The sequence below is a fragment of the Chroicocephalus ridibundus genome, unplaced genomic scaffold, assembly GCF_963924245.1.
Source record: "Chroicocephalus ridibundus unplaced genomic scaffold, bChrRid1.1 SCAFFOLD_665, whole genome shotgun sequence".
In the NCBI taxonomy this organism is placed as follows: domain Eukaryota; kingdom Metazoa; phylum Chordata; class Aves; order Charadriiformes; family Laridae; genus Chroicocephalus; species Chroicocephalus ridibundus.
In genome coordinates this window covers 1-27539 of record NW_026961287.1, presented here as the reverse complement: position 1 = coordinate 27539, position 27539 = coordinate 1, and the positions used below count along the sequence as shown (strand labels likewise).

Sequence of the window (27539 nt, the reverse complement as noted above, 5' to 3'; positions counted from 1 at the left end):
GCTGCCACCGATAGTCCACCCCCCGGGTGAAGATGAGACAGATCTCCCGCACCTGGGGACACGGGGACAGCGGGGGGTGACACCCCGGGGACACCCCGGGCTGGGGTGGGGGGGGGGGACGGACGGGGACACTCCGGGGGGCACCCAAGGACACCCCACCCCAGGGGAGGGGACACAGGGACGCCACCATGGGGCCACCGTGGGGATGGGGACGTGGGGCCACCACCAGCCTGGGGACACCTGGGGACACCCCACCCCGGGGCGAGGGACACCAGGGACGTGGGGACACCCCCCTGGGGACACCACCACCCTGGGGATGGGGACACAGGGACGGGGACGTGGGGACACCACCACCCTGGGGACGGGGACACAGGGACGCTGCGGGGACGGGGACGTGGGGACACCACCACCCTGGGGACGGGGACGCCCTGAGGTGTCACCCTGGGGACAGGCGGGGACACCCCACCCCGGGGCGAGGGACACCAAGGGACGTGGGGGACACCCCCCCGGGGACATGTCACCTTGGGGACGGGGACACGGGGATCCCAGGGAGACCCGGGGACATGGGGACACCCGGGGACATCCCACCCCAGGGCGAGGGACACCAGGGACGTCACCTCAGGGATGGGGACACGGGGACACCATCACCCTGGGGACACCCCCAGGCACGGGGACCCCACCCCGGGGCGTCACCCTGGGCGATGGGGACACCACGGTGGGGACAGGGACACCCCGGGCATGGGACACAGGGGACAGTGCCACCCTGGGGGTGTGGGGACACAGGGGGGACGGGGGGGACAGTGCCACCACGGGGGGGGGGACACACACAGGGGACAGCATGTCCCGAGAGGCCCCATCCGGGGGGGGGGACACACACAAGGACGTTGCGGGGGGACGAGGCCACCGCGTCACGGGGGGCAGGGAGGGGACAAGGACAGGGGGAGGGGACCCGCGTCATGGGGGGGGGGACGGGGACGGGACACAAGGACATTGGGGGGCTGTGACAGCGCTGGGGGCGTGGGGACAGGGGGGTCCCCTGGGGCAGGGGGGGGCTGGGGGGGGGCTGGGGGGATGTTGGGGGTGTCGGGGGGGGCCCTGGGGAGATTTGGGGGGGGGTCACGGAGGTGTTGGGGGGGGTCTCAGGGGACCCTGGGGGTGTTGGGGGGCCCAGGGGGAGATTTGGGGGTCCAGGGGGGGATTTTGGGGGGGGTCACAGGGGTGTTGGGGGGGGCCCTGGGGGGCCAAGGGGGCATTTCGGGGGGGGGCTCAGGGGGGTTGGGGAGCCCGGGGGGGGTTTTGGGGGGGTCACGGGGATGTCTGGGGGGCCCCAGGGGGGATTTGGGGGGGGTCACAGGGGTGTTGGGGTGCCCTGGGGGTGTGAGGGGGGGTCTCAGGGGGGGCCCAGGGGGTATTTGGGGGGCCCGGGGGGGGATTTTGGGGGGTCACGGGGGTGTTGGGGGGGGTCCCAGCAGGGGTGGGGGGGGCCTGGGGGGAGTGTGTGGGGGGGTCTCGGGGGGGGGGCCTGGGGGTGTTGCGGGGCTCAGGGGACATTTGGGGGGCCCAGGGGGGATGTGGGGGGATCTTGGGGGACCCGGGGGGGATTTGGGGGGGTCTCAGGTGTGTCGGGGGGGCCCAGGGGGGCTGGGGGTTGGTCTTGGGGGGCTGGGGGGGTGTTGGGGGGGTGCCGGGGGGTGTTGGGGTGCCGGGGGGTGCTGGGGGTGGCAGGGGGGTGGCAGGGGGGGTGTTGGGGTGCCAGGGGGTGGCAGGGGGGTGCTGGGGGGGGTGTTGGGGTGCCGGGGGGGTGCGGGGGGGTGGCGGGGGGTGCTGGGGAGGTGTTGGGGTGCCGGGGGGGTGCCGGGGGGTGGCGGGGGGTGCTGGGGGGGTGGCGGGGGGGTGCCGGGGGGGTGCCGGGGGGGTGTTGGGGTGCCGAGAGGGTGGTGGGGGGTGCTGGGGGGGTGTTGGGGTGCGGGGTGGTGGGGGGTGCTGGGGGGGTGCGGGGGGGTGCCGGGGGTGCTGGGGAGGTGCGGGGGGGTGGCAGCGGGGTGCTGGGGGGGGTGTTGGGGTGCCGGGGGGGTGCCGGGGGGGTGTTGGGGTGGCAGGGGGGTGCCGGGGGGGGTGTTGGGGTGCCGGGGGGGTGCCGGGGGGGGTGTTGGGGTGCTGGGGGGGTGCCGGGGGGGTGTTGGGGTGCCGGGGGGGGTGGCGGGGGGGGTGTTGGGGTGCCGGGGGGGCGCTCACCAGGCGGGCGAAGGGCCCCGGGCGCAGCAGGAGGCGGGGTGCTGCTCTGGAGCTGGCGGATCTCCTGCAGGGCGCGCTGGCCCGGGCGGCGTCCTGCCGTGGGGACAGGGGACACGGGGACATCAGGGGACACAGGGACATCGGGGGACATCAGGGGCCACGGGGGGACATCAGGGGCCACGGGGGACATCGGGGACATCGGGGGACATCGGGGACATCGGGGGACACGGGGGACATCGGGGGACATCGGGGGCCACAGGGGACATCGGGGGACATCGGGGGACATCGGGGGACATCGGGGGACACGGGGACACGGGGACATCAGGGGACATCAGGGGACACGGGGGGGACAGGGACACAGGGACATGGGGACAAGGCAGGACATGGGGACATGGGGGAGGACGCAGGGGGGACACAAGGTCATGGGGACAAGGGGGGACGTGGGGACAAGGGGGGGACACGGGAGATGTGGGGACGTGGGGGAGATGGGGGGGGACACATGGGGACACGGGGGGACATGAGGACACACAGAGGACACGAGGGACGTGGGGATGGGGGGGACATGGGGGGGACACGGGGGGGGACATGGGAGGAGATGGGGACATGGGGGACGGGGGGGGACATGGGGACACAGGGACAGGGCTGGGGGCTCTATAGGGGCTGGGGGGGGTCTATAGGGCTGGGGGAGGGGGGGTCTATAGGACCCAGAGGGCATCGATATGGGGGGGGGGTGTCTATAGGGTGGGGGGGGGGGTCTATAGGGTGCAAAGGGGGGCTATAGGGTGCAGGGGGGGGGTCCTATAGGGTGCAAAGGGGGTTTATAGGGTCCGGGGGGGTGTCGATGGGTCCGGGGGGGCCTATAGGGTCCGGGGGGGGTCTATAGGGTCCGGGGGGGGCCTATAGGGTCCGGGGGGGTGTAAGGGTGCGGGGGGGGTCCTATAGGGTGCAAAGGGGGTTTATAGGGTCCGGGGGGGTGTCGATGGGTCCGGGGGGGTGTCGATGGGTCCGGGGGGGCCTATAGGGTCCGGGGGGGTTCTATAGGGTCCGGGGGGGGTCTATAGGGTCCGGGGGGGGTCTATAGGGTGCGGGGGGGTCCGTAGGTCTCCACAGGGCTCCCCCCCCCCCCCCCCCCAACTCACTGCGGGTCCGGCGGGGCGATGGGGGCGGCGGGGAGGGGGGGCGCCCCCGGCGGCGGGGGGCGGGGGGTTTGGGGCGGGGCATGGCGAGGCCACGCCCAGCGCGGCGGGGGGGGCACGGCCCAGGCGTCCGGGGCTGGCGGGGGGGGCGGGCCTGGAAGGGACCCAGAGGTTCGGGCGGGCCGGGGGGGCCCGGGCCTGCGGGGCCGGGGACCCCCCCGATCCGATCCCCTCCCCCCCGCCCCTTCCCCCCTCCGTGACGTCACCCCCGACCCCCTGACGTCACGCCCGAGCCTCCCCCCCCCCACTCCCCCCCCCAACCCCGACTTGCCGCCGCCGCCGCCGCCGCCGCGATTCAAACCTCCCGCCGCGCCGCGCTCCGAGCGACGTCACTTCCGCCCGCCTCGCCTTCGCCCCACCAATGGGAGGCCGCCCGGCCGCTCTGCGCCGGCGGAGGCCGCGACTCGATGGTAGCCGGGGACGGGCGGGAAGCGGCGGGGGGTCATTCGCATAAATTTGCATAGCCCCGCCCCCAGCGCGGCCGCGGGGTGGGGCCAGGCGTGCGGGAGCGGCACCAGTCGCTCCCAGTATGGTCCCAGTTGCCCCCAGCGTGGCTCCAGTTGCCCTCAGCCTAGTTCCAGTCGCTCACAGTATGGTCCCAGTCGCTCCCAGTATGGTCCCAGTCACTCCAGTCGCTCCCAATATCATCCCCGTATGTTCCCAGTTGCTCCCAGTATGGTCCCGGTCGCTCCCAGTATGATCCCAGTTGTCCCCAGCATGGCTCCAGTTGCCCTCAGCCTAATTCCAGTCACTCCCAGTCACTCCCAGTTGCTCCCAGTATCATCCCCGTATGTTCCCGGTCGCTCCCAGTATGATCCCAGTTACCCCCAGCGTGGCTCCAGTTGCCCTCAGCCTAATTCCAGTCACTCCCAGTCACTCCCAGTATGGTCCCAGTCACTCCAGTCGCTCCCAGTATCATCCCCGTATGTTCCCGGTCGTTCCCAGTATGATCCCAGTTGCCCCCAGCGTGGCTCCAGTTGCCCTCAGCCTAGTTCCAGTCACTCCCAGTCACTCCCAGTATGGTCCCAGTCACTCCAGTCGCTCCCAGTATCATCCCCGTATGTTCCCAGTCACTCCCAGCATGGTCCCAGTCGCTCCCAGTATGATCCCAGTTGCCCCCAGCATGGCTCCAGTTGCCCTCAGCCTAATTCCAGTCACTCCAGTTGCTCCCAGTATGGTCCCAGTCACTCCAGTCGCTCCCAGTATCATCCCCGTATGTTCCCAGTCGCTCCCAGTATGGTCCCGGTCGCTCCAGTCACTCCCTGTTGCCCCCAGTATGATCCCAGTCGCTCCCAGTATGATCCCAGTCACTCTCAGTTGCCCCCCATATGGTCCCAGGGTGGCCCCATTCTGATCCCAGTTGCACCAGCATGCTCCCAGTCACTCCCAGTACGATCCCAGTTGCCCCCATCGTGGCTCCAGCTGCCCTCAGACGAGACCCGGTTGCTCCCAGTATCGTTCCAGTCACTCCCAGTATGGTCCCACAGTCACCCCCAGTCGCTGCCGGTGTGGTCCCGGTTGCCCTCAGTGCAGTCCCAGTTACTCCCAGTATATCCCAGTTGCCCCAGAGTGCTCCTAGTCACTCCAGTTGCCTGCAACGTGATCCCAGTTCCACCCAGTGTGCTTCCAGTCACTCCCAGTTGCTGCCCATCGTGGTCCCAGTTGGTCCCAGTTACTCCCAGTTGTCCCCGGTATGATCCCAGTTAAACTCAGGATAGTTCCAGTCGCTCCCAGTACGATCCCAGTTGCTTGCACTCACTCCCAGTCACCCTCAGCATGGTTCCAGTTGCTCCCAGTACGATCCTCGTTGCCCTCAGCGTGGTCCCAGTCATTCCCAGTATATCCCAGTTGGCCCCAGCGTGCTCCTAGACACTCCCAGTCGCTCCCAGTCACCCTCAGTGTCATCCCAGTCGCTCCCAGTATGATCCCAGTTGCCTCCAGCATGATCCCAGTTGCTTGCTGTCATTCCCAGTTGCCCCCAGCATGGTTCCAGTCACTCCCAAAACGATCCCAGTATGATCCCAGTCTCACCCAGCACGGTCCCTGACGCCCCCAGTCACTCCCAGTTACCCCCGGTATGATCCCAGTTGCCCCCACTGTGGTCCCAGTCACTCCAAGTTCCTCCCAGTGTGATCCCAGTTGCTCCCAGTGTGCCCCCAGCATGGTCCCAGTTTGCCCCAGTATGGTCCCAGTCACTTCCAGTGTGGTCCCAGTTGCTTTTAATAACTCCCAGCTGCCCCAGCACGGTCCCAGTTGCCCCCCAGCACAGTCCCAGTCGCTCCCAGTTGGCCCCCAGCATGGTCCCAGTTGCTTCCACTGCTGCTCCAGTATCTCCCAGTGGCTCCCAGTTGCTCCCAGTTGGGTCCCAGCACGGTCCTGGTCGCCCCCAGGTGGCCCCCAGCATGGTCCCAGTGGCTTCCAGGGTGGTCCCAGTGGCTCCCAGTGGCTCCCAGTTGGCCCACAGCATCGTCCCAGTGGCTCCCAGTATCTCCCAGTATCTCCCAGTGGGTCCAGATGTGGTCCCAGTGTCTCCCAGTGTCTCCCAGTTGGCTCCCAGTATCTCCCAGTGGCTCCAGATGTGGTCCCAGTGGCTCCCAGTGTCTCCCAGTGGCTCCAGATGTGGTCCCAGTGGCTCCCAGTATCTCCCAGTATCTCCCAGTGGGTCCAGATGTGGTCCCAGTGGCTCCCAGTATCTCCCAGTATCTCCCAGTGGGTCCAGATGTGGTCCCAGTGGCTCCCAGTTGGCTACCAGTATCTCCCAGTGGCTCCAGATGTGGTCCCAGTGGCTCCCAGTGGCTCCCAGTTGGCTACCAGTATCTCCCAGTGGCTCCAGATGTGGTCCCAGTGGCTCCCAGTGGCTCCAGATGTGGTCCCAGTGGCTCCCAGTTGGCTCCCAGTATCTCCCAGTGGCTCCAGATGTGGTCCCAGTGGCTCCCAGTTGGCTCCCAGTGTCTCCCAGTGGCTCCGGATGTGGTCCCAGTGGCTCCCAGTTGGCTCCCAGTGTCTCCCAGTGTCTCCAGATGTGGTCCCAGTGGCTCCCAGTATCTCCCAGTATCTCCCAGTGGGTCCAGATGTGGTCCCAGTGGCTCCCAGTTGGCTCCCAGTATCTCCCAGTGGCTCCGGATGTAGTCCCAGTGGCTCCCAGTATCTCCCAGTGTCTCCAGATGTGGTCCCAGTGGCTCCCAGTTGGCTCCCAGTGTCTCCCAGTGGCTCCCAGTGGGGTCAGAAGGGGCAGCCCCGCGTGCGCAGGGTGTCCAGGAACTCCAGGAGGGGGCGGCAGGAGGGGGCGGGGCCGCAGCGGTGGGGGGGCGGGGCCTCCTCGATCCAGGAGTTGGGACCCAGCAGGAACTGGGGGCTGGGGGGGACACGGGGACATGGGGGGACGTGGGGACATGGGGGGGCAGGGGGACGTGGGGGGACATGGGGGGATGTGGGGACATGGGGGACATGGGGGACACGGGGACATGGGGGGACACGGGGACATGGGGACATGGGGGGGGCAGGGGGACATGGAGGGGACATGGAGGGGACATGGGGATGTGGGGACATGGGGATGTGGGGGACACTGGGGGACATGGGGGACATTGGGGGATGTGGGGGGACAGGGGGACATGGGGGACATGGGACAGGGGGGGACATGGGACAGGGGGGGACATGGGCACATGGGGGGATGTGGGGACATGGGGGACATGGGGACGTGGGGGGACATGGGGGGTTGTGGGGACATGGGGGGGCAGGGGGGATGTGGGGGACACAGGGGACATGGGGGGATGTGGGGGGACATGGGGGGACATGGGGACATGGGGACGTGGGGGACATGGGGGATGTGGGGGGACAGGGGGACATGGGGGACATGGGACGGGGGGGACATGGGGATGCGGGGGGATGTGGGGACATGGGGGGACAGACAGGGGGATGTGGGGGGACAGGGGGACATGGGGGACATGGGACAGGGGGGACATGGGCATGTGGGGGGATGTGGGGACATGGGGGGACAGGGGGGATGTGGGGGACACAGGGGACATGGGGACATGGTGGGGCAGGGGGACACGGGGACATGGGGGGACATGGGGGGACATGGGGACATGGGGCGGGGGGGACATGGGGATGCGGGGGGATGTGGGGACATGGGGGGACAGGGGGACATGGGGGACATGGGACGGGGGGGACATGGGGACATGGGGGGATGTGGGGACATGGGGGGACAGGGGGATGTGGGGGGACATGGGGACATGGGGGGACATGGGGACATGGGGACGTGGGGGACATGGGGGACATGGGGGGACATGGGGGGACATGAGGACATGGGGACGTGGGGGACATGGGGAATGTGGGGGGACAGGGGGACATGGGGGACATGGGGCGGGGGGGACATGGGGATGCGGGGGGATGTGGGGACATGGGGGGACAGACAGGGGGATGTGGGGGGACAGGGGGATGTGGGGGGACAGGGGACAGGGGACAGGGACAGGGGACAGGGGAGAGGTGGCGCCCCCGGCCCAGCCCCCTCACCTCTGCCCGGCGCCCGCCGTCGCCTGGTCCCCCATGAGCAGGAGCCGCCGCTGGGGCCGCAGCCGCAGGGAACAACTGCCCCGGGCCAGCGCCCGCGCCCCGCCCCCGGCGCCCTCTGCCGGGCACCGTCAGCACCGCCCCAGCAGCGCCCCCCAGTGCCCACCAGTGCACACCAGTACACACCAGTGCCCACCAGTGCCCACCAGCGCCCACCAGTACCCACCAGTGCCCACCACCAGAGCCCACCAGTGCCCACCAGCGCCCACCAGTGCCCACCAGTGCCCTCCAGTGCACACCAGCACCCACCAGTACCCACCAGTGCCCACCAGTACACACCAGCGCCCACCAGCGCCCACCAGCGCCCACCAGTGCCCTCCAGTGCTCTCCAGTGCCCTCCAGTGCCCACCAGCGCCCACCAGTGCCCACCAGTCAGCACCAGTGCCCACCAGTGCCCACCAGTACACACCAGTACACACCAGAGCCCACCAGTGCCCACCAGCGCCCACCAGTGCCCTCCAGTGCCCTCCAGTGCCCACCAGCGCCCACCAGTGCCCACCAGTCAGCACCAGTGCCCACCAGTGCCCACCAGTACACACCAGTACCCACCAGCGCCCACCAGCGCCCACCAGTGCCCCCACTCTCCCCTCCCAGTCCCTCCCAGTCCCTCCCAGTGTCCCCCAGTGCCCCCAGTTTCCCCTCCCAGTCCCTCCCAGTCCCTCCCAGTGCCCCCCAGTGCCCCCAGTTTCCCCTCCCAGTCCCTCCCAGTGTCCCCCAGTGCCCCCCAGTCCCTCCCAGTCCCTCCCAGTGCCCCCCAGTGCCCCCCAGTCTCACCTCCCAGCAGCACCTCCAGGATCTCCAGGTCAAAGGCCAGGAAGGGCCCGGCCTCGCTCTGCTCCAGCACCCGGACCAGCAGCGCTGGGGGCAGAGGTCAAAGGTCACGGGGGTCACGGGGGTCACGGGGGTCACGGGGGCAGGGGCTCGGGGGGATCACGGGGTTCAGGGGTGTGAAAGGGGTCAAGGGGTCACGGGGGTCACAGAGGTCACACAGGGTCACACGGGGTCACAGAGGTCACAGGGGCCACGGGGGTCACGGGGTCACAGGGGTCACGGGGTCAGAGGGGTCAGAGGGGTCAGAGGGGTCAGAGGGGTCACAGGGTCACAGGGGTCGTGGGGGTCATGGGGGTCACAGGGGTCTGGGGGTCAGAGGGGTCACAGGGGTCACGGGGGCAGAGGGGTCACAAGGGTCAAGGGCATCCTGGGGTCAGAGGGGTCACGGGGGTCAGGGGGCGGGGTCAGGGGGGTCAAAGGGGTCACAGGGGTCATGGGGGTCACAGGGGTCATGGGGGTCACAGGGGTCATGGGGTCACAGGGCTCCAGGGGGGCTTGGGGGAGTCACAGGGTCGGGGTCAGAGGTCAGAGGTCGGGGGTCAGAGGTCAGGGGTCCGGGGTCAGGGGTCAGAGGTCAGGGGTCAGAGGTCAGGGTCAGGGGTCAGCCCCCACCATAGGTGACGCGGGGGCTGTAGCAGGCGAAGTCCAGCGGTCGTCGGCGCTGAGCGACTCCTCCCCCCCCCGCAGCCGGGGGCACCCACCTGGGGGGGGGGGGAGAGGGGGGGCAATGACACCCTGCCCCCCCCCGCCCCCAGGGGTCCCCCCAAAATCCGGACCGTCCCCCCCCAAGCTCCTGCGTCCCCCCAAAATCCTGCCCCCCCCCCCCCAATCCCCTGGGTCCCCCCCCAAATCCTGATCCCCCCCCCCCAAATCCCCCGCCCCCAACCCCCTGGGGCCCCCCGAAATTCTGGGGCCCCCCCCGAACTCCTGCCCCTCCCCCGCAAAACTCCTGCCCCCCCCCCCCCCCCAAAATCCTGGGTCCCCCCGAAATTCTGGGTCCGCCCCAAACTCCTCAATCCCCCCCCTCCCCCCCCCCCCCCCGAATCCTGGGTGCCCCTAAATTCTGCCCCCCCCCCAAAATCCTGCCCCTCCCAAACTCACGGGGCCGTGTCCCCCCCCCCCAATTCAGCCCCCAACCCCCCCAAAAATCCTGCCCCTCCCAAAATTACGGGTCGTGTCCCCCCCCAATTCTGCCCCCCCCCCCCCAAAATCCTGCCCCTCCCAAACTCACGGGGTCGTGTCCCCCCCACAATTCTGCCCCCCCCCCCAAAAATCCTGCCCCTCCCAAAATTACGGGGCCGTGTCCCCCCCCACTTCTGCCCCCCCCCCCCAAAATCCTGGGTCCCCCCAAAATTCTGCTTCCCCCTTCCCCCCCCGGCTAAAATCCTCGAACTCCTGGGTCCCCCTAAAATTCTGCCCCCCCCCCCCCCGAAAATCCCTGCCCCTCCCAAACTCACGGGGCCGTGTCCCCCCGCCCAATTCTGCCCCCACCCCCCAAAAATCCTGCCCCTCCCAAAATTACGGGGCCGTGTCCCCCCCCCCAATTCAGCCCCCACCCCCCCCCCAAAAATCCTGCCCCTCCAAAATTACGGGGCCGTGTCCCCCCCCCCCCAATTCTGCCCCCTCCCCAAAAATCCTGCCCCCTCCCAAACTCACGGGGTCGTGTCCCCCCCCCCACTTCTGCCCCCCCCCCCCCAAAAATCCTGGGTCCCCCTAAAATTCTGCCCCCCCCCCCGAAAACCCTGCCCCTCCCAAACTCACGGGGCCGTGTCCCCCCCCCCAATTCTGCCCCTCCCCCCCAAAATCCTGCCCCTCCAAACTTATGGGGCCATGTCCCCCCCCCCCCCCAGTTCTGCCCCCACCCCCCCCCCAAAAATCCTGCCCCTCCCAAACTCACGGGGCCGTGTCCCCCCCCCCCAATTCTGCCCCCACCCCCCCCCCAAAAATCCTGCCCCTCCCAAACTCCCGGGGTCCCCTTCCCCCCGCCAAAGTCGTGGCTCATGTCCCCCACGCCCTTCCCCCCCCACCCCCCCCCACCCGGGACCCCCCCAAAATTCCCGGCCCCCCCCCCCGGCCCCACCTGTGGCGCAGAGACAGGTCTGTCAGAGGTGGCGGGCAGGAGGCTGCTGCGCCGGGGGGCGCTGTAGAAGACGGAGCAGCGCCGGGCTGGGGGGGGGGGAGGGGGGGGGCGGAGTCAGCGGGGCCACGCCCCCACTGGGCCACGCCCCTCCCTTAAGGCCACGCCCCTCCCTTAAGGCCGCACCCCTGAGGACACCCCCCTCCCCCCCCCCCACTTTTAGACCGCACCCACACGAGGCCGAGCCCCGCTGAGAGCACACCCCCCCCCAACCCCCCCCGAGGCCACGCCCTTCTAGGCCACGCCCCCTTTAAGACCACCCCCCCCATGCAAAGGCCGCACCCCCCCCCCGCGCGACCACGCCCCTTGAGGCCACGGTTCCCCCCCCACCCTTACAGACCGTGCCCGTCAAGACCACGCCCCCACCGAGACCACGCCCCTCGAGACCACGCCCCTCGGCGCCACATGCCCCACCCCCCGAGACCACGCCCCCTCCGGACCACACCCTTCGAGACCACGCCCTTGTAGACCACGCCCCCTTAGACCACCCCCCTCGAGGCCACGCCCCACTGAGAACACTCCCCTCGAGACCACGCCCCTCGAGGCCACGCCCTTATAGACCACGCCCCCTTAAGATCACATCAATGCAAGGCCACGCCCCCTCGAGACCACGCCCCCTTAGACCACCCCCCTCGAGGCCACGCCCCACTGAGGGCACCCCCCCTTGAGACCACGCCCCTCGAGGCCACGCCCCCTTTATAGACCACGCGCGGCCACGCCCCCTCAAGACCACACCCCACTGAGACCACGCCCTTTGAGACCACGCCCCTCGATGCCACACGTCCCCCTGGAGACCACGCCCCACCAAGACCACACCCCTTGAGGCCACGCCCTTCTGCACCACGCTCCCCCCTTTAGACAACACCCACACAAGCCACGCCCCCTCGAGACCACGCCCCTCTGAGACCACGCCCCCCGAGGCCACGCCCCCACTTTATAGACCACACTCATGCACGGCCACGCCCCCTCAGGACCACACCCCTTGAGACCCCACCCATCGACGCCACATGCCCCCCCTCGAGACCACGCCCCCTCCGGACCCCACCCCTCGAGGCCACGCCCCAGTCGAGGCCACGCCCCCCCAATACCATGCCCCCAGACCACGCCCCTTGGAGGCCTCGCCCACTCAGCTCCGCCCCCCTGCTCCCCGCCAGGCCACGCCCACCCACAGGCCACGCCCCCCGGCCACGCCCACCCGGCTCATAGTAGTCGTAGATGGTGGCCATGGCCGGCTGCAGCTGCCCCACGGCCACCTCCTGGGTGGCCCCGAAGCTGAGACACTGGCGCTGGGCGGGGACCTGGGGGGACGCGGGGACACAGGGGGAGATGGGGGACATGGGGACATGGGGACATGGGGGGACATGGGGACATGGGGGGAGATGGGGGGAGATGGGGGCCATGGGGGACATGGGGACATGGGGGAGATGGGGGGAGATGGGGGACACGGGGGGACACGGGGGGACATGGGGACATGGGGGGACACGGGGGACATGGGGACATGGGGACATGGGGGGAGATGGGGGGAGATGGGGGACATGGGGGGACATGGGGGACACGGGGGGACACGGGGGGACATGGGGGACATGGGGGGACATGGGGGACATGGGGACATGGGGACATGGGGACATGGGGGAGATGGGGGGAGATGGGGGACATGGGGACATGGGGGGACACAGGGGGACATGGGGACATGGGGACATGGGGGGAGATGGGGGACATGGGGGGACATGGGGGACATGGGGGGACATGGGGGACATGGGGGACATGGGACATGGGGGGAGATGGGGGGAGATGGGGGACATGGGGAACATGCGGGGAGATGGGGGACACGGGGGACATGGGGACATGGGGACGGGGGGGGACACGGGGGGGGCCGTCGGGGACCTCGTCGAGGTAAATGACCAGGCGGGTGCCGCTGAGCTCGTAGTGGCTGATCCAGCGATCGACCACGTCCCGCAGCTGGGGGGGACACGGGGACACCCCCCCCAGTGACCCCCCAGCACCCTGCACCCCCGGCACCCAACAGCACCCAACCCCCAACACCCAACACCCCCCAACAACACCCAACAGCACCCAACAGCACCCAACACCCCCCCACCCAACACCCCCCCAACACCCCCCCACAGCACCCAACAGCACCCAACACCCAACAGCACCCAACATCCCCCAACAACACCCAACAGCACCCAACACCCCCCCACAGCACCCAACACCCCACAGCACCCAACACCCCCCAACACCCAACACCCCCAACACCCAACAGCACCCAACACCCCCCCCCACCCAACACCCCCCAACAACACCCCACAGCACCCAACACCCCCCAACAACCCCCCAGCACCCAACAGCACCCAACACCCCCAACACCCAACACCCAACAAACACCCCCCAACACCCCCCCCACCCCCTACAGCACCCAACACCCAACACCCCCCAACACCCCCCCACAGCACCCAACACCCCCAACAACACCCAACACCCCCCAACACCCCCCAACACCCAACACCCCCCAACATCCCAACACCCAACCCCCAACACCCAACAAACACCCCCCAACACCCCCCCACCCCCTACAGCACCCAACGCCCAACACCCAACACCCCCCAACACCCCCCCACAGCACCCAACACCCCCCAACACCCAACACCCCCCAACACCCCCAACACCCAACCCCCAACAAACACCCCCCAACACACCCCCACCCCCTACAGCACCCAACACCCAACACCCAACACCCCCCAACACCCCCCACCCTACAGCACCCAACGCCCCCCACACCCAACACCCCCAACACCCCCCGACAGCACCCAACACCTTCAACACCCAACACCCAACACCCAACACCCCCCAACACCCCCCCCCCCACGGCACCCGCCCCGCCCTGCCCCCACCTTGTCCAGGTCGCCCCGGTGGGGCCGGAAGCCGCTCAGGAGGGAGATCTCGGCCACCGCCATCCCCGCCAGCTCCACCCCCGCCTCCCGCCTGGCCCCGCACGGCCGTCAGGGGGCGCAGCCAGCACCCAGGAAGCCCCGCCCCCGCTCCCGGACAGAACAGGAAGTCCCGCCCCCTTTTACAGGCAAAGCAGGAAGGCCTTCCCACCCCTCCAAGGCGCAGGAGGAAGTCCCGCCCCCCCATAGTCAATCGGAACAGGAAGCCCCGCCCCCGTTCTCAGCCGGAACAGGAAGCCCCTGCCCCACCGCAGGCCCCCAGAAGCCCCGCCCACACTGGAGCGGGAAGTCCCGCCCCTGCCGACCGGAAGTCCCGCCCCTCACCAGAAGCAGAGGAGGAAGGCGACGTCACGGGCGGGGTCACTGCCCTCCCGCCGGCGGCGGCGACGCGGGGGGGGCAGCGGCCTCCGCAGGCTCCGCCCCCTCCGCAGGCTCCGCCCCTTCTGCCGGCTCCGCCCCCTCCGCAGGCTCCGCCCCTTCTGCCGGCTCCGCCCCTTCCGCAGGCTCCGCCCCTTCTGCCGGCTCCACTCCCTTTGCAGGCTCCACCCCTTCCGCAGGCTCCGCCCCCTCCACAGGCTGTGCCCCTTCCGCAGGCTCCGCCCCTTCCGCAGGCTCCGCCCCCTTTGCAGGCCGCGCCCCTTCCGCAGGCTCCACCCCCTCTGCAGGCTCCGCCCCCTCCTCAAGCTCCGCCCCCTCCTCATAGTCCTCATAGTCCTCCTCTGGGGGGGGGGTGAGTGTGTGTTATAATGGGGGGGGGGGGGGAATTGGCCACGCCCCCTAGCGGGGGGGAGAGGGCGTGGCCAATGTGGGCGGGGCTTTGCGGAGGGCGTGGCCTCACCCTCGTAGCTGATTGGCCCGGTGAGGGCCACCCGCAGGCCCAGCCCCTGGCAGGAGCCGTTGTGGGGGGACATCAGCCGGAACTGGCGCAGCACCTGCGGGCACCGGGGGGGTGGGGGGGGGCCCCGGGGCTTGTTGGGGGGGGGGGGGGGGCCCCGGGGTCCCCGGGGGGGGGTGGGGGGGGTGGGGGGGGGACACACACTCACCGTCAGCGTCCCCTCGCCCTGTCCCTCCACCTGCACCGTGATGGGGACGCCCAGGGGGACCTGGGGGGGGGGGGGGTGAGGGACCCCAACGCACCCTGAGTGACCCACGGACCCCCATGGCCCCCCCATGGCCCCCCCCGTGTCCACATGGTCCCCCTCATGTCCCCATGGCCCCCCGTGTCCCCCCCATGGCCCCCCTCATGTCCCCTTGTCCCCCCATGGCCCCCCCATGACACCCCCATAGCCCCCTTTGTGTCCCCTTGTCCCCCCATGGCCCCCCCATGTCCCCACAGTCCCCCTCGTGTCCCCCTGGCCCCCCATGACACCCCCATGGTCCCCCTCGTGTCCCCCTGGCCCCCCATGTCCCCACGGTCCCCCCTCGTGTCCCCCTGTCCCCCCATGGCCCCATGGCCCCCCATGGCCCCCCCATGTCCCCATGGCCCCCCTCGTGTCCCCTTGTCCCCCCATGGCCCCCCCATGACACCCCCATAGCCCCCTTTGTGTCCCCATGGCCCCCCCATGGCCCCCCTCATGTCCCCATGGCCCCCATGGCCCCCCCATGGCCCCATGTCCCCCCATATCCCCGCACATCCCCCACATGCCACCATGTCCCCCCCATGTCCCCAATGTCCCCCATGTCCCCTCCATGTCCCCGTGTCCCCCCAGTGTCCCCACGTCCCCCACGTCCCCCGTGTCCTGATGTCCCCCATCCCCCCCCCCCGTCCCCGTCCCCGTCCCCGTCCCCCCCCCCGCGGTGTCCCCACCTGCAGCTCCTTCTCCAGCGACTGCAGCCCGGGGCCCAGTGTCACCCGCGTCCCCCCCGGCGGCCCCCGGCCCCTCCCCGGCCAGGACAGGCCCAGGCTGAGCCCCCTCCCCGCCGCCTCCCCCCACTGCAGCCCACATCTGGGCCAGCGCCTCCAGCGCCACCAGCGTGTCCTGGGGGGGGGGCATGTCAGGGAGGGGGGGGGGACACACCCCGGGGGGGGGCCCAGGGGACCAGGGGACCCCCACCCACAAGGACCCACATGTCCCACCCCATGAGCCCCCCCCCCCCCAGGGGACCCAGACATTTGGCGGACCCCCCCCCCCCCCAGCCCCCCCCCCCCCAGCCCCAGGGCACCCAGGTGTCCAGGGGACCCCCCCCAGGAGCCCCTCCCCCCCCCCCCCAGGGGACCCTGGTGTCAGAGGGACCCCCCCTCCCAGCCCGGGACCCCCCCACCCATGTGACCCCAATGTCCGGGGACCCCCACCCCAGGACCTTCCACCCCCGGGGGACCCAGGCGTTTGGGTGCCCCCCCCCAGCACCCCCCCCCCCCCCACCCAGGGGACCCTGGTGTCGGAGGGACCCCCCCAGGCACCCCCCTCCCCCCCCCCCCCCCAGGGGACCCTGGTGTCAGAGGGACCCCCCCACCCCAGGACCCCCCCACCCACGTGACCCCAATGTCTGGGGACCCCCACCCCGGGACCTTCCACCCCCGGGGGACCCAGGCATTTGGGTGCCCCCCCCCAGCAACCCCCCCCACCCACCCAGGGGACCCTGGTGTCGGAGGGACCCCCCCCAGGCACCCCCCTCCCTCCCTCCCCCCCCCAGGGACCCAGAGATGTGGGGGACACCCCCCCGTCCCCCCCCCGTCCCCAGGGGACCCAGCCACCGGGGACCCACCGGGGACCCCCCCCCGCCATTGGGGTGCCCCCCCTGCCGCTGGCCACCTGGGTGGAGCGGAAGCCGCCGCCGTAGTTGCCCTGTTCCCGTAGCCATCGGGCCGCCCGGGCGGCGCCGGCGCCGTCGCGGTGCTGCAGCAGGGCCAGCAGCCCGTAGGCCGTGGCCTCCACCGTGGCCGCCGGGCCACCGGCCGGCCAGAACTGCGCCCGGCCACCTGCGGGGACACCCCCCCCCCCCCCACAAATCCGTCGTGGCTCGGGGCACCCGGGGACACCGAGAGACGGCCACCGCCCCGGGGACCTCGGTGGCCGGGTGACCCCAGTGACCCCAGGGGGACCCCGGCCTTTGGGCGACCCCAGGTGACCCCAGTGACCCCAGGGGGACCCCGGGCCTTCGGGTGACCCCGGGTGGCCTCAGGTGACCCCAGAGGGACCCCGGCGTCTGGGTGGCCCCCGGTGACCCCAGGGGGACCCTGGTGTGTGGGTGACCCCGGGTGACCCCGGCATCTGCGTGACCCCAGTGACCCCGGCCTTCGGGTGACCCCAGGTGACCTCAGGTGACCCCAGAGGGACCCTGGCGTCTGGGTGACCCCGGGTGACCCCAGGGTGACCCCAAGTGACCTCAGAGGGACCCCGGCATCCAGGTGACCTCAGGTGACCCCGGGTGACCCCGGGTGACCCCAGGTGACCCCAGAGGGACCCAAGCATCCAGGTGACCCCAGGTGACCCCAGGTGACCCCGGGTGACCCCAGGTGACCCTGGGGGATCCCAGAGGGACCCGGCATCCAGGTGACCCCAGGTGACCCCGGGTGACCCCGGGTGACCCCAGCCTTTGGACGACCCCAGGTGACCCCGGGTGACCCCAGCCTTTGGGTGACCCCGGGTGACCCCGGGTGACCCCAGAGGGACCCAGGCGACGCCGGGTGACCCCAGGTGACCCCGGGGGATCCCAGAGGGACCCGGCATCCAGGTGACCCCAGGTGACCCCAGGTGACCCCGGGTGACCCCAGGGAGACCCCAGCCTTTGGGTGACCCCAGGTGACCCTGGGTGACCCCAGAGGGACCCAGGCGACGCCGGGTGACCCCAGGTGACCGCGGGTGACCCCAGGGAGACCCCAGCCTTTGGGTGTCCCCAGGTGACCCCGGGTGACCCCAGGGAGACCCCAGCCTTTGGGTGACCCCAGGTGACCCCAGGTGACCCCAGAGGGACCCAGGCGACCCCGGGTGACCCCAGGTGACCCCGGGTGACCCCAGAGGGACCCAGGTGACGGCGGGTGACCCCGGGGGACGCGGTGTCCCCGCTCACCCTGGGCGGGCCGGGCCTGGCGGCGCAGACGCTCCAGGGCAGGGGAGGGGCCGGGGGGGCCGGTGTCCCCCAGCGCCAGCGCGTAGGCGGTGATGGCCGTCCCGAATGTCCCCAACGTCTCCACGCGGCCACGCAGGAAGGTGGCGGCTCGAGACAGAGCCTGGTCCTGGGCAGAGGGAGAGGGGACATGGGGGGACATGGGGGACATTGGGGACATGGGGGGACATGGGGGACATGGGGGACATTGGGGACATTGGGGACATGGGGGGACATGGGGACATGGGGGACATGGGGACATTGGGGACATGGGGGACATGGGGACATGGGGGACATTGGGGAACATGGGGGACATGGGGGACATGGGGACATGGGGGGACATGGGGACATGGGGACATTGGGGACATGGGGGACATGGGGGACATGGGGGGACATGGGGACATGGGGGACATTGGGGGACATGGGGACATGGGGACATGGGGGGACATGGGGGGACATGGGGGACATTGGGGACATTGGGGACATGGGGGACATGGGGGGACATGGGGGGACATGGGGGGACATGGGGGACATTGGGGACATTGGGGACATGGGGATATGGAGGGAGATGGGGACATGGGGACATGGTGGGGGACATGGGGAGATGGGGGGAATTGGGGACACACGGGGGACATGGGGACATATGGGGACATGGAGGGACATGGGAGATGTGGGGACATGGGGGGGACATGGCGGGGACATGGGGACAAGGGGGGACATGGGGATGTGGGCACCTGGGGGGACACACGGGGGACATGGGGACGTGCAGGGACATGGGGGACATGAGGACGTGGGGACAAGGTGGGGGACACGGGGACACACAGAGGACACGAGGGACATGGGGGATGTGGGGACAGAGGGGACACGGGGATGTGGGGGGGACGTGGGGGGGACACACGAGGGACAGGGGGACACGGGGGGGGGACATGGGAGGAGATGGGGACACGGGGACACGTGGGGACGGGGGGGACGCAGGGGGACACGCCGGGGGTGTGGGGACGGAGGACAGTACCCAGAGGTGGGAAACGGGGACACGGGGACAGGAGCGGGGCTGGGGGGACACCAGAGGGGACAGGAGCAGGAGGGGACAAGGGACAGCGAGGACACGGGGAGGGGACGCGGGGACGCACCAGCCGGGGGTGGTCGGGGCTGTCCGGGGGCAGGAGGACACGTGCCCCCTGCAGGGCCACCACCACGAAGGCCGTCAGGGACACGGTGGCCTCGGGACCTGGGTCTGCCACGCTGCCCTGGGGACACGGCGGGGGGACACGGGGGACACACGGCGAGTGACACGCGGGGGGGGGGACACAGAGTCTCGGGGCGGGGCCGGAGGGGGGACGTCGCAGGGGGCCGTGGCGTGGGGAGGTGACATGGGGACATACCACGGGAAAAGGTCACGAGGACGTCGCGGGGGGACATTGGGCAAGGGGGTGGCCCGGGGAGGTGGCCTGGGGAGGTGGCCCGGGGAGGTGACACGGGGAGGTGACACGGGGAGGTGGCCCAGGGCCGTTTGCCAGGGACATTGCGCAGGGACGCGGCGCGGGGACACTGCGCGGGGACGTTGCTTGGGGACACAGGACGGGGAGGTGACACGGGCAGGTGACTCGAGGAGGTGGCCCAGGAAGGTGGCCTGGGGAGGTGACACAAGGAGGTGACCCGAGGACATGAGCTGGGGACGTGACACTGGAGGTGGCCCTGAGGTTAGCATGGAGGTGGCCCTGGAGGTGACCGCGGAGGTGGCCATGGAGGGGACCATGACAGTGGCCGGCTCTGGAGGTGACCCTAGAGGTGGCCCTGGAGGTGGCCATGAAGGTGGCCCTGGAGGTGGCCCTGGAGGTGGCTCTGGAGGTAGTGGCCCTGGAGGGGACCATGAGGGGACCATGGAGGTGGCCATGGAGGTGGCCATGGAGGTGACCATGAGGGGACCATGAAGGTGGCCCTGGAGGTGGCCCTGGAGGTGGCCATGAGGGGACCATGGAGGTGGCCATGGAGGTGGCCCTGGAGGTGGCTCTGGAGGTGGCCCTGTAAGTGACTCCGGAGGTAGTGGCCCTGGAGGGGACCATGAGGGGACCATGGAGGTGGCCCTGGAGGTGGCCATGGAGGTGGCCATGAGGGGACCATGGAGGTGGCCATGGAGGTGGCCCTGGAGGTGGCCCTGTAAGTGACTCTGGAGGTAGTGGCCCTGGAGGGGACCATGGAGGTGGCCATGGAGGTGGCCACGGAGGTGGCTCTGGAGGTGGCGCTGGAGGTGGTGGCCCTGGGGGTGACCACAGAGGTGACCATGACGGCGGCCCTGGAGGTGGCCCTAAATGTGAGCCTAAAGGTGACCCTAGAGGTGGCCCCAGAGGTGACAATGAAGGTGGCCCTGGAGGTGGCCCCGGAGGTGGCCCGTCCCCGTGTCCCCACCTGCATCTCCCGGTGCAGGACGGGGTGGCTCTCGCGGAAGGCGCCGTCGGGACGTTGCTGTCCCAGCAGCCACCGCAGGGACGTCCCGGGGCCACCCTCGGCCAGCGGCAGGTAGGGACGGGCCAGGGCCAGCACCCGCAGCACCAGCGCCGTCAGCCTGCGGGGACAGCCCCGTGTCCCCATGTCCCCCGTCCCCCTGTCCCCACGTCCCCATGTCCCCGTGTCCCCATGTCCCCGTGTCCCCATGTCCCCCGTCCCTGTGTCCCCACGTCCCCCTGTCCCCCCGTCCCCGTGTCCCCGTGTCCCCCTGTCCCCATGTCCCCCCGTCCCCGTGTCCCCCTGTCCCCCGTCCCCGTGTCCCCACGTCCCCCTGTCCCCCCGTCCCCGTGTCCCCCCGTCCCCATGTCCCCATGTCCCCCCGTCCCCGTGTCCCCCTGTCCCCCGTCCCCGTGTCTCCCCGTCCCCCTGTCCTCCCGTCCCCATGTCCCCCTGTCCCCGTGTCCCCGTGTCCCCCTGTCCCCCTGTCCCCACCTCCCTCCATGTCCCTCCACATCCCTCCATGTCCCCCCCATGTCCCTTGTCCCCCCGTGTCCCCCCCATGTCCCCACGTCCCCCATCTCCCTCCATGTCCCCCATGTCCCCCATGTCCCCATGGCCAACCATGTCCCCCTGTCCCCCCACATCCCCCCACATCCCCCGTGTCCCCTGTCCCCCCCATGTCCCCATCTCCCCCCCATGTCCCATGTCCCCCCATGTCCCCCCCCATGTCCCCACCTCCCCACCTCCCTCCGTGTCCCTCCACGTCCCCGTGTCCCCGTGTCCCCCCCATGTCCCTCCACATCCCTCCGTGTCTCCCGCGTCCCCCGTGTCCCCGCCATGTCCCCACCTCCCCACCTCCCTCCGTGTCCCCCACGTCCCCCTGTCCCCCCCCGTCCCCCCGTGTCCCCCCGTGTCCCCCCGTGTCCCCCGTGTCCCCCAGGTGCTGCCCCCCCGGTGCTGCCAGGCGCTGTAGGAGCCCTCGCTCTTGCGGAAGTTCTGCACCCGCTCGAAGCCTGTGGGGACACGGGGACAGTGGGGACACGGGGACAGTGGGGACACCTGACCCCCACCCCACCGCCCCCCCCCCCCCCCAGCGGCCCCCCCGCCCCATAGCAACCCCACGGCCCCCCACTGCGCCCCACAGCTCCCCCTTGCGCCCCACAGCCTCCCAACGCTCCGTCGCCCCACACAGCCCCCCCACACCCCACAGCCCCCCACTGCCCCCCACTGCGCCCCACAGCCCCCCCATTGCACCCCACAGCCCCCCCCTTGCACCCCACAGCCCCCCCACACCCCATAGACCCCATAGCCCCCATTGCACCCCATAGTGCCCCCACACCCCACAGCCCCCCTTGCACCCCATGGCCCCCCATAGCCCCCCCACCCCCCCCCTTGCGTCCCACAGCCCCCCACAACCCATTGCACCCCGTAGACCCCCCTTGTGCCCCACAGCCCCCCCATTGCGCCCCATAGCCCCCCCCACCCCACAGCCCCCGTTGCAACCCATTGCACCCCATGGCCCCCATAGCCCCCCCCACCCCACAGCCCCCCTCGCACCCCATAGCCCCCCATAGCCCCCCCCCACCCCCCAGCCCCCCACACCCCATGGCCCCCCATAGCCCCCCCCACCCCACAGCCCCCTTGCACCCCATGGCCCCCCATAGCCCCCCCCACCCCACAGCCCCCCACACCCCATGGCCCCCATAGCCCCCCCACACCCCATTGCACCCATAGCCCCCCCCCACCCCACAGCCCCCCACACCCCATGGCTCCCCTTGCACCCCATGGCCCCCCATAGCCCCCCCCCCACCCCACAGCCCCCCTCGCACCCCACAGCCCCCCATAGCCCCCCCCACCCCACAGCCCCCCTCGCACCCCACGGCCCCCCATGGCCCCCCCAGCCCCGTACCCCTCTGGAGGCCGCGCAGGCCGCGGGGGCGGGCGTCGGGGGGCAGAGCCCCCCAGCCCCCGCTGTGGTCCAGGTAGCGCATGGCGGCGGCGCGGGGGCCCAGCGCCATCAGCGCCTGCTCCCCACACCCCCCCGGGGAGCGCAGCAGCGACAACCCCCGTCCCCAGCGCCCCCCGCACCGCCCAGCCCCCCACACGGCCTGGGGGCCACGGCGCGACGGGGGACACGGGGACACACACGGGGACACGGGGACAGGCGTGGGGACACGGGGACAGGCGTGGGGACACAGGGACACACACGGGGACACGGGGACAGGCGTGGGGACACGTGGGGACAGGTGTGGGGACACGGGGACAGGCGTGGGGACACGGGGACACACACGGGGACACGGGGACAGGCGTGGGGACACGTGGGGACAGGTGTGGGGACACGGGGACAGGCGTGGGGACACGGGGACACACACGGGGACACGGGGACAGGCGTGGGGGACACGTGGGGACAGGTGTGGGGGACACGGGGACAGGCGTGGGGACACAGGGACACACACGGGGACAGGCATGGGGACACGGGGACACACACGGGGACACGTGGGGACACACACGGGGACACGGGGACAGGCGTGGGGACACAGGGACACACACGGGGACACACGGGGACACACGTGGGGACACAGGGACACACATGGGGACACGGGGACAGGCGTGGGGACACATGGGGACACACATGGGGCCATGGGGACAGGCGTGGGGACACATGGGGACACACGTGGGGACACAGGGACACACACGGGGACACGGGGACAGGCGTGGGGACACATGGGGACAGGCGTGGGGACACAGGGACACACATGGGGACACGGGGACAGGTGTGGGGACACGTGGGGACACACACGGGGACATGTGGGGACACACATGGGGCCACGGGGACAGGCGTGGGGACACAGGGACACATGTGGGGACACAGGGACACACATGGGGACACGGGGACAGGTGTGGGGACACGTGGGGACACACACGGGGACATGTGGGGACACACATGGGGCCACGGGGACAGGCGTGGGGACACAGGGACACATGTGGGGACACAGGGACACACATGGGGACACGGGGACAGGTGTGGGGACACGTGGGGACAGGCGTGGGGACACAGGGACACACATGGGGACACGTGGGGACATGGGGACACACATCATGGGGACATGGGGACAGGCGTGGGGACACGGGGACACACATGGGGACACGGGGACAGGCATGGGGACATGTGGGGACACACATGGGGACATGGGGACAGGCGTGGGGACACAGGGACACACGTGGGGGGACGTGGGGACGTGGGGCCACACATCATGGGGACATGGGGACACGCATGGGGACACGTGGGGACATGGGACAGACGTGGGGACAGGTGTGGGGGGGACGCATGGAGAACGGGATGGGTGCGGGGACGTGGGGGACACACATCGTGGGGACATGGGGGACAGACATGGGGACACGGAGACACACATGGGGACAGGCGTGTGGGGACATGTGGGGACACACGGTCATGGGGACAGACGTGGGGACAGACGTCATGGGGACACGGGTGGGGACACACGCGGGGGCCGGGGACAGAGACACCGTCAGTGCTGGACACCAAATGTCCCCGTGTCCCCCCCGTCCCTCCGTCCCCTCTTGTCCCCACCGTGTCCCCAGCGCCCACCGCTGCGTCCCCACCGTCCCCAAGTCCCCGTCCCCGTGTCCCCACCATGTCACCTCCCCGCGTCCCCGATGCCCACCCTCATGTCCCCACCGCGTCCCCGTCCCCATGTCCCCATCAATCGTCCCCCCGTCCCCATGTCCCCGTCCCCCCATCTCCCCCATCTCCCCCATGTCCCCCCATGTCCCCCTGTCCCCACGTCCCCCCATCTCCCCCCATGTCCCCTCATGTCCCCCATGTCCCCCCATGTCCCCCCACGTCCCCCATGTCCCCCTGTCCCCCCATGTCCCCTATGTCCCCCATGTCCCCCCATGTCCCCCCATGTCCCCCCCTCCCCATGTCCCTCCATCTCCCCCCACGTCCCCCCATCTCCCTCCATGTCCCCCTGTCCCCCTGTGTCCCCCATGTCCCCCCATGTCCCCCATGTCCCCCCATCTCCCCCCATGTCCCCCTGTCCCCCTGTCCCCCCTGTCCCCGTGTCCCACCCACCGGTGACGCGGATGCTGACACTGAACTCCCGTCGGGGACGATTCCGTCCGGACGTCCCCGGGGATCCGCAGGGTGCGACCCCCATCTCCTGTGGGGCCGGGGCCTCAGTGGGGCCGGGCGGGGGGGGGGGGGGTGTCACCCTGCCCCCCCATGTCCCCTCCCGCTCCCCGTGTCCCCTCCTGCCCCCCGGATCCCTCCTGCCCCCATGTCCTCCCCTTATCCCCCAAATCCCCCCCCCGCCCCCTTGTCCCCTGTGTCCCCCGTGTCCCCCCATGTGTCCCCATGTCCCCATGTGCCCCCATGTCCCCCCGTGTCCCCCCGTGCCCCCCCTGTCCCCCCGTGTCCCCCCGTGCCCCCCGTGTCCCCCGTGTCCCCGCGCCCACCGTCGGTGTCCAGGACGTGGCTGGTCTCCTCCAGGTGCAGCTCCCCGTCGGGCTGCGGGGACGGGCCTCAGGGGGGCACCCAGGGGTCCGGGGGGGGCACCCAGGGGTGGGGGAAGGGGACCCCCATGTTCGGGAGGGGACCCAGGGGTCCGGGGGGGGGCACCCAGGGGTGCGAGGGGGACCCAGGGTTAGGGGCCGGGGGCCCAGGGGTCTGGGGGGGGCACCCAGGGGTGGGGAAGGGCAGCCCCAGGTTCAGGAGGGCACCCAGGGGTCCGGGGGGGGGGGGCACCCATGGGTGCGAGGGGGACCCAGGGATCCGGGGGGGGCACCCAAGGGTGGGGACGGGCACCCAGGGGTCTGGGGGGGGCACCCAGGGGTGGGGAAGGGGACCCAGGGGCCCGGGGGGGGGCCACCCAAGGGGGCAAGGGGCACCCAGGGGTCCGGGGGGGGCACCCAGGGGTGGGGAAGGGCACCCCCAGGTTCAGGAGGGGACTCAGGGGTCCGGGGGGGGGACACCCAAGGGTGCGAGGGGGACCCAGGGGTGGGGAAGGGGACCCAGGGGTCTGGGGGGGGCACCCAGGGGTGGGGACGGGGGCTCAGGGGTCTGGGGGGGGCACCCAAGGGTGCGAGGGGGACCCAGGGTTAGGGGTCGGGGGCCCAGGGGGTCTGGGGGGGGGGACACCCAAGGGTGCGAGGGGCACCCAGGGTTGGGGACGGGGACCCAGGGGTCTGGGGGGGGGCACCCAGGGGTGGGGACGGGCACCCAGGGGTCCGGGGGGGGGGACACCCAAGGGTGCGAGGGGGACCCAGGGGTGGGGAAGGGGACCCAGGGGTCTGGGGGGGGCACCCAAGGGTGTGAGGGGGACCCAGGGGCCGGGGGGGGCACCCAGGGGTGGGGACGGGGGCCCAGGGGCCTGGGGGGGGGGCACCCAAGGGGGCAAGGGGCACCCAGGGGTCTGGGGGGGGCACCCAGGGGTGGGGACGGGCACCCCCAGGTTCAGGAGGGGACCCAGGGGTCTGGGGGGGGGGACACCCAAGGGTGCGAGGGGCACCCAGGGTTAGGGGTCAGGGGCCCAGGGGTCCGGGGGGGGCACCCAGGGGTGGGGATGGGGACCCCCATGTTCGGGAGGGGACCCAGGGGTCCGGGGGGGGGACACCCAAGGGTGCGAGGGGGACCCAGGGTTAGGGGTCGGGGACCCAGGGGTCTGCGGGGGGGGGCGGTTCCAGGGGGCACCCGGGGGGTGGGTGGGGGGTGGGGGGCTCGGGGGGGTCACCTGCACGTGCAGGAGGCGGGTGACGCTGTCGCCCAGCCCCAGGGCCCGCGGGCCGTCAGGGTGACGGGGACGTCGCCGGGGCGCAGGGCCCACCAGGGTGAGGGGCAGGGCCACCGCCCCCCCGGGGGGCACCCACAGGCGCCGGGGGGCCCCGTCCAGCCCCCGCGCAGACGCCCTCGGCCACCGCCAGCGTCACCGTCACCTGCCCCACCGACCCCTCAGCCAGCGGCCGGGGGGCTGTGGGGCGGGGGGGGGGGGGCTATGGGGCAGGAGGTGGCTACGGGCACGGGGGTCTATGGGGCAGGAGGTGGCAATGGGGCACTGGGATCTATGGGGCAGGAGGTGGCTATGGGGCACGGGATCTATGGGGCAGGGGGCTATAGGGCGGGGGAGGCTATGGGGCAGGAGGTGGCTATGGGGCAGGGGGGCTATAGGGCGGGGGAGGCTATGGGGCAGGAGGTGGCTATGGGGCAGGGGGGCTATAGGGCGGGTGGGGCCATAGGGCGGGGGAGGCTATGGGGCAGGAGGTGGCTATGGGCACGGGGATCTATGGGGCAGGAGGTGGCTGTGGGGCACATGGGAACATGGGATCTATGGGGCAGGAGGTGGCTATGGGGTAGGGGGTGGCTATGGGGCACGGGGGGGCTATGGGGCAGGAGATGGCTATGGGGCAAGGGGGCTATGGGGCAGGGGGGCTATGGGGCAGGAGGTGGCTATGGGGTAGGGGGTGGGCTATGGGATAGGGCATGGCTATGGGGCACATGGGGTGGATATTGGGCAGGGGGGCCTATGGGGCAGAGGGTGGCTATGGGGCACAGGGGGGTAGCTATGCATCAGGGGGTGGCTACGGGGCAGGGCAGAGCTATGGGGCGCAGGGGGAACCTATGGGGCAGGCAGCATCTGTGGCGCATAAGAGGCGTCTATGGGGCATATAGAGGAATCCGTGGGCACAGAAGTACCTATGGGGCAGGGGGGGGCGTGTCTGGGGCGGGGGGGGTCTCTGTGGGGCTGGGGACTCACGTTGACGCCGTGGGGCAGCCTGCTGTGGATGTGGGGCAGGAGCTGCCAGCTGCTCGTGGGGGCGGGCGCTGGGGGGCAGCTGCAGCCCCACGTAGAGCTCCTGGGACACCGTCACCCGCTGGGGCAGCGCCAGGCACAGCCCTGCCAGAGGCACGTCACCGCGGGGGACACGGGGACACGGGGACACGGGGGGACAGGGGGACAGGGGGGGACATGGGGGGAGATGGGGGGGAGATGGGGGGATGGGGGGACACAGGGGACATGGGGGGACGGGGGGACATGGGGTGACATGGGGGGAGATGGGGGGGAGATGGGGGGGACATGGGGACACGGGGGGACATGGGGGGCCATGGGGACGTGG

At 71.2% G+C, this 27539-nt stretch overlaps 2 protein-coding genes across 2 annotated transcripts; both read right to left on the bottom strand.

Moving 5' to 3' along the window:
• Nucleotides 1-4: 4 nt before the first annotated feature.
• Nucleotides 5-4181, bottom strand: LOC134509176 (histone H3-like centromeric protein A; the record flags this gene model as incomplete). Its single annotated transcript, XM_063321660.1, is given in 5 exon segments — nt 5-52; nt 2236-2271; nt 2273-2328; nt 3375-3525; nt 3703-4181. Coding segments are annotated over 4 exon segments (222 nt in total), but the record flags the coding sequence as incomplete, so codon positions are not given.
• A 2460-nt stretch (nt 4182-6641) lies between these two features.
• LOC134509175 (complement C4-B-like) lies at nt 6642-27319 on the bottom strand (the record flags this gene model as incomplete). Its single annotated transcript, XM_063321659.1, is given in 31 exon segments — nt 6642-6786; nt 7944-8058; nt 8775-8858; nt 9444-9479; nt 9482-9566; nt 10945-10997; nt 12164-12266; nt 12853-12927; nt 13860-13950; nt 14241-14321; nt 14512-14635; nt 14755-14848; nt 14960-15019; nt 15724-15855; nt 15857-15895; nt 16670-16836; nt 17928-18093; nt 19094-19210; nt 20370-20527; nt 21347-21421; nt 22318-22468; nt 22470-22516; nt 24502-24527; nt 24529-24589; nt 24885-24936; nt 26159-26193; nt 26196-26247; nt 26249-26320; nt 26322-26360; nt 27179-27223; nt 27225-27319. Coding segments are annotated over 31 exon segments (2663 nt in total), but the record flags the coding sequence as incomplete, so codon positions are not given.
• Nucleotides 27320-27539: the final 220 nt, after the last annotated feature.